General features: G+C 35.3%; 1 protein-coding gene across 2 annotated transcripts; it reads left to right on the top strand.

The window, feature by feature from the left end:
• The first annotated feature begins 2,504 nt into the window (after window positions 1-2,504).
• On the top strand, window positions 2,505-5,100 carry LOC112733874 (uncharacterized). 2 transcript variants are annotated; one of them, XM_025782975.3, is made up of 3 exons: window positions 2,505-3,413; window positions 3,504-4,538; window positions 4,636-5,100. In XM_025782975.3, exons 1-3 carry the CDS (start codon window positions 2,712-2,714, stop codon window positions 4,993-4,995), a joined length of 2,097 nt encoding a protein of 698 aa, XP_025638760.1. In that variant the 5' UTR covers window positions 2,505-2,711; the 3' UTR covers window positions 4,996-5,100. The 2 variants fall into 2 exon arrangements, with proteins under 2 accessions (XP_025638760.1, XP_025638765.1); XM_025782980.3 differs by having other exon boundaries at window positions 2,579-3,413; window positions 3,504-4,475.
• The last annotated feature ends 6,575 nt before the right edge of the window (window positions 5,101-11,675 follow it).

Here is an 11,675-nt window from a genome sequence, read left to right as displayed (position 1 = left end):
ATCTATACTTCGACGAGATTACTTTTGTGAAAAATTTTGAACTGACGATATCCCTCACGTCAAGATTTTTAACGCTGTTGCCGGGGAATTGCAAATGTGCGCTTGTTATTGGTTATTGTATATATGTTAATATTGTGAATATTTTTGTTTCTTGCTTCCTTGATAGTTGTTGCTAGTTTTAGGAGTTTGCTTTCATTATTTCTTATTAATGTTTGTTTTTATTTTCTCTTGCTATTATGAATTCTCACCTATTTGCCTATAAGTTTGGTTATAACTATGTTGTAGGAAGTAAGAATTACAATGAAGGTTTGCATCAAGGATGAAAAAATTAAAGGTGGGAGGAGCCTCAAGCATACGGACAATCTTTACGGAAGCAACCTCCTCCGGCATACTATGAGCATAATTCAACCTGTGGTGCATACCAATCCAATGGATATGATTGACCTCCTTGTGGTTATGAACCATAACCACCATATGCCTATGAACTCCCTCCTCAATATAGCCCTCAACCACCATACTCACAAGTTTCATGCCACCAAACACCTCAATGATCCTAACCTATATCCGCCATACTACCAATCTCATGTACCACACCCTTGTGACTACTATGAACGAATACCCGTTGAACTACCCCCATTTCAACACCAATACTTCCAATAGCCACAATTCCATATTTACCACCTCAATGCTCTCACCAATATGAACCACCTTCTAATTATGAAATCTTTCTCCAAACAATGAACCCCCCTCTCCACCTTAAACAATCATGAATGACACTCTCATTTCACTTTTTTAAGAGCGATGTGAAGCTCAAAGAAGGCAAGTAGAATTCATGGCTATCTTGATCGAGGTAGTGACTAATTTAGTCTCCCCATATTTATGCATTCAAAGTACTCCCATGGCCACATGTGAAAAATCAAATGAAGAGTGTAGTATGAAAGAGGCGTTAGAAACTCAAGTGGAGAATGAGGAGTGGGCTTTTGTTTGGAGCAAGTGGAGAAAGCAGAAATTGTTGAAGAGGAAGAAGTGGTTGAAGACTTAGGAGATGTTGAGTGCAAGGAGGAATCTAGAGTTGTAGATCCTTCTTCCGTTGAGTTTGAAAGTGATGTTGAGGAGGGTGAACAACCTGTAAAGCATATTAAGAATGAAGACTTGGAAGAAATGGAGCAAGCAACAAGTTCTCCTAGGCTGCGTTTGTTTACAGAGACAGGACACTAAGATAGGGACACAGAGATATACGATCGTGTTTGGCAGAGGAGACATGGACAGAGACAATGTGTCCAAAGACACTGAATTAGTGTATTTTGTGTCCATCCTGACAGGAAGGACACGGAGACACTAACAAGGGACACAACTTATTTTTTATTTTTTCTTTTATTATTCTTGTTAATTTTTCATAATTATATTTTTTATTATTATATTTTTCATCTCAAATTTTTTGAACGAAAAAAATGAGAATAAATTAGATTTTTATAATTTGTTCTAGTTTATCACCAAACAGAATACAAGAACACAATTTTGTGTCTCTGTCCATCAGTGTCTTGTCCTGTCCTGTTCTCAGTGTCTTGTCCTGTCCTGTTCTCGAAAACAAACGCAGCCCTATTGATCATGATTCCGCACCAACATATGATCTCTTTGAGTTTGTTGAATCTTCCCCCATTGAATTGGAATTGGATGTTGATGTAGACCTCACTCAACCTCCAACTTATGACTTGAGTGATTGATGCGTGAGTATCTTTACCTTTTTTTTCCTTTATTTTCCAGTATTTTTAGTTAGATTTTATTAAGTTTTATTTGATTTTGTGCAAAATTCCTCTTTGGATGCTACTTTGAGTTGTTTGTGTTTTTATAATTTCAGGTGAAATTTGGAGTAATTTGACAGAGTTTTGAGCAAAAAGAAAAAAGTTGAAGCAACCCCTTTTGGCGTTTAGCGCCAGCACCACTTCACAAAACAGAGACACTTCAACCATTATGGGCGCTAAACGCCAACCTAACGCCAGTCAATTCGAATCAAAGTATCATTTAAGAAGCATCTTCAAGTGGATTTAGCCTTTATTAGTTATCTTTTATTTTATTTTTGTAAATTTTAGTTAGAAACAATATCTTTTAGTTTAGAATTTAATATTTTATTTTATTTTCAAATCAAATAGAGTTAGATATAAAAGGAAAAAGATTCACCCTTGATTCGGATCTTTTGACATTCGGACCTTTTTGGACTTTTGAAGAATTCTAGTTTTCTCTATAAGTCATGAGCCATTTAACCTCATTAGTTAAGGTTATGAGCCAATAAAAATAAAAATAAAAATAAATTTATTTATATTAAAATATATTTATATTTTTAAATATTTAAATATATAAAATTAGGAATAAATTTTTGTGTTTGGGCCTCGAAGACTCTTTTTATGTTTCTAGTGGATTACATTTTTGTTGGGCAATGATTATCCATTCGAAGGTGCGTCTTTAGGCCCGTTTATTAAGCAGAGAGAAATAATTTGTTGTTGGACAACTTAGGAAGAAGAAAAAGGGTCTGACCAAAAAAACAAAAGAGGAAAAAGGGAGAAAAGAGAAGAGGAAAGTGGAAAAGGTAAAAAAACCTTGAATAGGTTAAACCGTTAAAAGGGGAATGAGAGGGTGCGGAATTTACAAATCCAATTCCGTTTTTGATCGATTTTCTGATTCCTAATCTTACCCCATCCTGATTCGCCGTTGCCATGAGCAACGATAATCAGAGGTTGTTGAACCCGAACCCGAACCCGAATCCAGAAAGGGTGCTGGCAATCCCAGTGAAGAAGAGTAATCCGGTGGAGCTGTACCGGCCGTTACGTAAGTTGGTAGAAACAAAATACTCAGAGAGCGATGCACAGAAAGTTGAAAGCGTTCTGGAAACCCTAAACAAATGCCGCAGCGACATGGTGAAGCGAGGGGACCTCTCCCTTCCCGAGCTCCGTGACTGCCTCATCCACTACTTCAAATGCCTCTGCATGGTTGAGCCACTCTTCACCGCTATCTCCTCCGACTCCGAACCTATCAACTTTGTCTGGTACGACGCCTTCTACTCTGAGCATAACAATGGAGTCAGCTCGCAGCCCAACAGCATCCAATTGGAGATGGCTGCTGTTGTCTTCAACCTTGGCGCCGTATGCAGCCAGATTGGGGCCTCTTCCGACCGCACCACCGCCCTTGGTCGTCACCTTGCAATGGACGCCTTCAATGCCGCCGCCATATTCTTCTTGAAACTCTGGAAGGATCTCGCCAAGGACGTCTCCGCCACCCTCGACTTGACTTTCCTCTTCGCCGAGAGTCTTCACTGCCTCTTCTCCGCTCAGGCTTTGGAGCTCAAATCACAGCAACAACTCAAAGACAACAGCAGTTCGGCTTTCGAAAAATATAGATGTGCCGTTTCGTTTAAATCGGTCAGTTTTGCCCCTAGACTGATTTTACATTTTATTTTTTTTTTATTTTAGATTTTCAATATGATGATGATGATGATGATGATGATGTAGGCTTCTGAGCATTATCAGAGAGCGTATGATCTGATAGTAGGTGATTCGGTTGCAACCGAGCATGTCCACAAATTTGACCAAACCTGGATAACTCATCTTCATCAGAAGAAGGAATTCTTTCAAGTGGAGGCACGTCAGAGGCTATCATCCGTCCAACCCATATCCCAGCCACTTAGATCATTCTCATCTATCTGTGCTCTTGATCATGATGCAGAATCTGTCAATGAAAAATTAGTTAGAGCGATTTTCTGGCGTGTGGACCTGTGGATGCCCAAGCTAGAAGGAGTATACCTTGACCTCGTCCTTTCCGAGGACATCCCTTTCAAGATTATGGATGGTGGAAAGCTGGTGGCTAACCCATGGGACATGCCTCCTCCTTATCCAACATATGTTGCAATACCCTCATCTTCGTCTTCGTCTTCGTCTTCGTCACATATTCTGGCATTGCCTTTGAAGAAGAGTGAGCCGTTGGACCTCTACGAGTCCTTGCGCAATTACTTTGTCCTCAAATACTCTGAGAGTGTGGCAAAGAGTGTAGAAGGCCTTCTCGAATTGCTAAACAAATTGCGTAGTGAAATGCTGCGTGATGACCTCTCTCTACCCTTGCGCCGTGACTGCCTCATCCGCTATTACAAATGCCTTTGCATGATTGAGCCTTTGTTCCCCATGACTTCCTCATCCAACCCACCTATCTTTGTTTGGTACAATACCTTCAACCCACAACAGAACTCTTCTCAGCACAACATCCATTTGGAGAAGGCCTCTGTTCTCTTCAACCTGGGAGCCCTCGGCTCCCACATTGCTCTCTCCTGCGATCTCACCACCATCCAAGGCCAGCGCATTGCCATAGACGCCTTACATGATGCTTCATATTGGTTCTTAATACTAACGCATGAGGCTGAGAAGGCATCTGCCACCATTGACTTGTCAATAAGCTGCACCCAGATGCTGCACGAGATAATAAGCGCGCAGGTTGCTGACTTGGAATGCAATTTTCCTCAACTCCGTTATGTATCAGTTTGTGGTGGATGTCCTGTATGAATCGTCATCTACCTTTTCGGTTGATCTTTTCTTAGCGCATTTTATTTTTGTCAATCTTGATTTCTTGAATTGTTTGATTGGGATAATGTAGGTTTTTGTGCTTTATCGGAAAGCTTTTGACATGTCGACATTGGGGCCTTTAGCTGAGACTCGTGTTCAATCCTTGATAGCTCAACATCTTCTGTCGATTATGAGAACCTGCCTTATTGAATTTGCTCCTAGTGATGTCACTGAACAATTTCTTGTAGGGTATTGTAAGGCTGCACAATTTCTTACAGGGTATCGTATTCCAGTGGGATGTCAACCACCATGCTTGGACCTTCTCTCCAAGGCTGGCCCTGTCATGATTAAGGATGGAAATCTTGTGGCCAACCTTAGTGGCAGTGACATTCGCATTGGAGGAGATGAGCTCCCAGGAGACCACAGTAACATGGCCATAGACCAAAACTGAACAAGCTTTAGGAATTACCTGTTTATTTTCATTTTTAAATTGGATATTGGAATTTTGTTTGTTGATGTGTGAATACTGAATAGATTCCTTCTTATTCTTCACTAATTTGTAGTGATTTGTATGCCTCTGATTTCGTAGCCTTTGTTCGTTAGGTAGATAGAAGGTATCAAATTTTGTGACATGTGGTAGTAAAGGGAGTGATTTATTCTTTTCTTTTATTTTAATAATGTATATATTTTGCTTGGTTCTCCACGAATTTTCAATCAAATACTTTGGTCATAATAAATTTTTATTATTTCAAAAATTTTTTATAATTATTCTTGTCAGACAAATTTATCTTCCCATTACTTTTAAAGTCTTTGAAAACCAGTGTTTCCTTTGAACCAAAATTTGGTGGATTATTCTTTCCCTAATATGCAAGCAATTCCGTCTCGTTATCTTGTTTTGCAAATAAAACAGTTGTGAAATTACTGTGAAGAGAAGGAATAGTCTCTCACCCTTTCTCTAATTTATTTTCTATTTTTTCCTTTGGAAAATAGCAAATTAGGTATTTCTTTTGTTTGGAATGTGGAAGAGAATACATTTGTGTGGTTTTATTCTTTTATTATAACAAATTTCCTCGTGTTCTTGTTTGAGAATTGAGATCAATTAATCATTTTTGTTCAAAACTATTGCTTCTATTGTTATTCAAATCCTTCAAAATTTATTGTTTGTATCTACACAATTTTTCTGATGTGCTGCTACCAGATCCATTGATGAGTTCGGCATTGTTCATTGTGATTTTCTTACCTAACCAGGTTGAAGGTTCACTGGTCATTTTGTATTGTTGGTAAACTAGTCATGATTAAATTAGTTTGATGTCATCTGGTAGAGTCATTTTTTTTCCGATGATATCTATTTGTATAAGAACCTGGGTAGTCCCAAATTCAAAGTAAAAAAAATGAAAAAAAAAAGAGGAATTTCTTCTTTGGTATTAAATGATTTTCTTGTTAGTTTTTTTTTTATATGTACAAAATCCAATCTTATTGTGTGTGGATGCACATAATTTCTTCTACTTTTTGGGATTTCCCACTTAGTCTTTCCGATTGTATTTTGTAAAGCAATTGCCATTCTCTGGATGATGATGAGATTAACAATGATATTGATGGATCATGATTAGTCAATTCAAACTTTTTTTGGCTTTAATTCACTTCAGTAAATTGTTCGGTTCATGGTTTACACTCAAATTTATAAAATATAATTGAACTAAGAATCTCTTTTGTTGGCTCCTCATTAGAGTTGTTATTAACTATAATATCTTTTTGTTTTAGCCTTCTTATTATTCATTATCTGCAACCTTATATAAAAATTCATAATGAATTTCTTTATAATTCTATTTTGTAGATCCCTCTTTTATTCTAAATGGTTAATTATCAAATCTAATGTCCATTTTTTATAAATAAATATATGACCCCTTAAATGTACCCAACTCATTCTTTAGCAAGCATGTATAATAGAAGGTGAATTTGGTAATATTCTAGATAAATAAATAAAATAAGTCAATTTGATTAGATTTTATTATTGTTGTGGCATTGTTCTCTCCAATTTTTTTTTTTTTTTTGGTGGCAAACAGCATACTCAATTTTTCTTGCTTTTGGGAAGTAATATTAACTAGTGTATAATCTATTCTTAATATATAAAAGTAGATGGATAAGTTTATTCACATTATTTTTAAGATATATTTTTTCTTCTACTAATGCCATGTCAGCAACATTGCTTACTTGGTAAAATTTTAGAAACAACCATTCAATTATTATTTCCAAATCAGCAAAAAAATTAAGTATACAAAAAAAAAACTAAAAAACACCAATAATTAGAAATTAATAGTGTTGGACCAAATTTGTAACCTACAAAGACATTGAATCCATATTCTTATATTTATTATATTTTATCGTTATAAACAATACAATAAATTTATAACCTAATAATTAATTTCTATAAATAACTTAATAAATGTAATAAACATCCATATTACAAATGTCATAATAATATTATTAATCATAATAAATTTTACGTTTTAAATATTCAAATTTCATACTATTTGACCTACTTATATAAGTCTCTTATCACCGTTCCTTTAAATAACATCAAATTTAGTACAAAAAATTTATTTCTGAAATACACAACATCTCAAATTTACTCGAGCATCATTCTTTGAACAATATCACCAAACAAACCGACAATTTATTTATCAAAGTTTGCATGGTTCGTTTATGGAAAACATTAACACCCACTAATGAAGAGGAGCCTCTTTGCTTAGAAATGATTATATTAGATGAAAAGGAGACAACTGCATTTGTGGCACATATAATCAAACACCACAATATCCAACAATAAGGTAATTCTATATACTTTTTATAATCTCATCAATCAAATTATTAGTTACTAACACATCACTTATTTCAGATCAAAGTGCTACAATAATTTTTGTACTATTTGATGGTAAAAAAAAAATTATTGAGCACAATTGCTTCAAATCTAATGACACTCTAGAAAAATTTGTGCAACCTCACACTTATATTTGAAAATTGTAGATGACCTTATCCTTTTTTGTAGAGGCTTCAGTTGGACAGGTTGAGATTATTAATAAAGTGTTAACTGCCTTTTGTGATAGCTCTGGCCAAAAAGTAAATAAGGAGAAGACTCGTATTTTCTTTTCCAAAAATGTTGGTCACACTGTCAAGGATGACATTAGGAGGGTCCTCCAATTCTCTATCATGCAGGACTTGAAAAAATATCTGGGAGTTCTGATCCTCCACTCCAGAGTCACAAAAAATACTTATAATGATATCATCATCAAGCTTCAATCGCGATTGAACAATTGGAAGGCATCTTCCCTCTCCTTGGTAGGGAGGTCAACCCTGGTGAAATCTGTGCTTACTTCCTTACCTAGTTATACTATGTAAACTGCCTTTCTACCTGTCTCTACTTGTAATATCATTGATTCCAAATGCAGGAACTTCCTATGGGGAGAAACAGAGAATGTCAAAAAGGTTCACCTGGTAAACTGGAAGAAAGTTAACATGCCGAAAGCAAAAGGCGGCCTGGGTATCAGGCATGCAAGAACCTTAAATCATGCTTTCATGATGAAGGTTGGCTGGGGTTTGGTTGAGAGAAGAGATAGTCTTTGGGCCAAGGTGTTGAGGACTAAATACAAATGCGGTAACGACATCATGCCTAACATCAGGAGGAGAACCAAGGATTCAAATCTATGAAAAGGGGTCTGTTCAGCTTGGAAAGATGTTGAGAGCAACACGACTTGGCGTATTGGAGATGGTGCAAGCATAAATTTTTGAAACCACAATTGGGTGGCAAAAGCATGACCGTTGGACCAATACTCAAAAAAGGTAATTAACCCAAATGATTATAAATGGATGTTAAATGATTTCCTCCTTGTTTCAGGTGATTGGGACTTGAAAAAGATTCATGAATGGATCCTGGAGGACTGGGTCTCTAAGATTGCTGCCATGGCCCCTCCATCCCCGTGGAAGAATGCTGATCAAGCTGCCTGGGATCCTAGTATAGATGGAATGTTTACTGTAAAATCAGCTTATGAAGCTTTGAATACAGACCTTACTGAAAATGATCGCGTGTTTCGATTTGTCTTGGACTGGAAAGGGCCCGAGAGGATTAGAACTTTTTTGTGGCTACTGGCTAATGATGCTCTTCTTATTAATCACAACCGACGAAGGAGGAACATGACTAGTGAAGCAGATTGCCCAAGATGCAATTCCAATGAGGAAACTGTCTTACATGCGTTCAAGGATTGCCCTATAGCAAGGTTAGTTTGGCAAGCTCTTCTATCCCACCAGAGAAATCAACACTTCTTCAGCTTGGATATTCGTGATTGGTTATGCTCAAACCTAGAAGCTAAGGACTCCTGGCCCATTACCTTTGGTGTTGGAGTTTCCTCCCTTTGGTATCTCCGGAACAAAGTTTGTTTTTGAAGGTTCATTTACTATGCCAAAAGATTTTGCTACCTCTATTATGATTCGTGCCAAAGAGATTTCGAACTAGTGCCGGAAAAAAGTCACCCCACGCTTGATTAATACCAACTCTGAGTATGCATTAGATGGATCCTCCTGATGAGGGTATTATTAAAATAAATGTGGATGGTCGGTTTTTGCTAAGACAAATAATGTTGCGTGTGGGGGAGTGTTCAGAGACTCTATGGGAACTTGCTTCATGAGTTTCTCATGTAATCTTGGAACTTGCGCAATCATGCACGCCGAACTTTGGGCTATTATTAAAAGTCTCCAAATTGCAGCTGCTAATGAGATGAATGATGTGATTATAGAATCAGACTCGCAAATGGCAATTAAGCTCGTCTGAGAAGGTTGCCCTCTGTTGCACCCGTGCTATTCCCTACTACAAGACATTAATATTCTGGTCTGGCGAATCCATCATGTGAGTATGTGCTATACCCTCCGTGAAGCAAACTTTTGTGCGGATGTCATGGCCAAGAAGGGACATCAACTTGGAATTGGTTTGCATTTATTTGATCATCCTATTTCTGAGCTCTATCTTCCTATGCTATTTGATTGTGCGGGATCTTATAGGCTTAGAGGCTCTGCGTAGTTGGGTTCTGTTTTCTGGTTTTCGGGGTCCTGACCCCTCCCCCCACACCAAAAAAAAAAATATTTGAAAATTGTTGAGCACAGTTGTTTCAAATCTAATGACACTCCAGAAAAATTTGTGCAACCTCACACTTATATTTGAAGTCAAAATAAATGATTTTAATCTAAAAAAATTCAATAATACACTGTTACCAAGACATCATTTTTATTTCTAATTTAAATTATTCAGTGATTATAAAAACCAACTTCGCCAACACTAATATTATCAGGCGAATATCACATACCCATCAAGGGATTAAGGAGAAAGAAAATCATACAAATTCAAGACACACATTCGGAAAAAGAACATACATGCAAGGATGGAACAAACAACACAATAAAAAGTGCATACAACTTAACTATTCAATAAATAACATACCTTTATAAGAACCACAAAGGAGGACGAGCTCCACATATTAGAGCCCGTTTGGGAAGTAGCAGAAGCTACTTTTTTTAACTTTTGGATTATGAAAAGTCAAAATCTGCGTGTTTGGCACCATTATAGAAAAAGCTTTTAACTTCCCGAAAAGTTAATTTACAGCTTTTTGAAGAAGTAGAAATATATGACTTCTCTACTTCTCGATAAGTCATTCTATCACTTCTTTAAAAAAAATTAATTTCAAAACAAAAAAAATTTACTTTCCTTCTTGACTCTGGGAAAAATACTGACCACCACCATTTTCATTCAAGGTCTGCTAGAAGCATTGGCCATCCACCATCATTCCACCATCATTCTCACGCACTATTCCAAACCTCACCACCATTTTCATGTTCATGTGATAGAAATATTGATCCTCCACCACCATTTTCATTTTCAGACAATATTGCATCTGAACAACTTACTACATATATTCATTCTAAGTTTTTTTTATTATTATTTTATCACTCTATTTTTTATTATTAAATTTGTATTTAACTGTGGTATGAAATTTTAGTTTTAATTTTATTTTTTTCACATGTGATTTTATAACTTGCTATTATTTTCATAGTTGATTATAGCAAGTTCTTGACCTCAATAAAGGAGAAGAGAGTTCTAATAGGAGTAAAAAAAAAAATAAAAAACAGCAATAAAATATACATTGACACACATTTTATATTTATTTTTTATTTTCACCTACCATATCATACACAATATTAGTGATTAGGTTATGTAAAATCAACATTTAATATTGAAAAGTTTTTGTTATCATCGTTATTTTATTTTTTGAGTTATTTATCCAAACACTATAACTTTAAGATAAGTACTTTTATAACTAAAAATCCAAACACAAATAACTTATTTATAAGCTGAAATTAATAAAAGTCCTTATGCTTTAAGTTCTTTTTCCAAAAGAACTTATTTAAGTTATTTACCCAAACTGGGCCTAAGTCCATCAACTAAACAAATGCAAAAATCAAACCACCAAATAAAAGTGTCATTTTGTACAACTCCAACGTCCAAATCTTTTGTATTACAAATTATATTAAATAAAACATATTTTAAATTTAACTTTAGCTTACACATATTTAATTTAATTCTACAAAATATAACAATTTTTAATATTTATTATATACTATCATTAATTTACCGCCCCACACATCGCGCGCAGTTCTCAATTTAGTTAAGTAAACTATTGTAGTTTTTCCTACAAAGTTTATTGTTAGGCTGTTAAATATTTTATTTTAGTTAATATTCAATTTTGTGTATCTTTTTTAACATTTTATGATGTTTGGATATAAGACATTCTTTTTAACTATTTATAAGACTAAAAACTTTATACATATGCTAGAACTTTAAAGACTTAAATTAGCCTTAGGGCCATATTAGAAATATTAAGATTTGATATATATATATATAGAGAGAGAGAGAAAAAGATAAATAATCTCTAATTAATCAAATTTAGTTACAAATAAATCTATCATTTTTTTAAATACAGAATACATAGGACTTCTATAAATTGTTACCTCCATTTTTCTATTTATAATGGTTTTAAAAAGATAATTTTCATAAATAAATCATTTGCACACAAATATTACCCAAATGTC

Source organism: Arachis hypogaea, chromosome 2, assembly GCF_003086295.3.
Source record: "Arachis hypogaea cultivar Tifrunner chromosome 2, arahy.Tifrunner.gnm2.J5K5, whole genome shotgun sequence".
NCBI lineage: Eukaryota > Viridiplantae > Streptophyta > Magnoliopsida > Fabales > Fabaceae > Arachis > Arachis hypogaea.
Note: the sequence above shows the minus strand (reverse complement) of the source record. Positions and strands in the feature narration are given on the sequence as shown.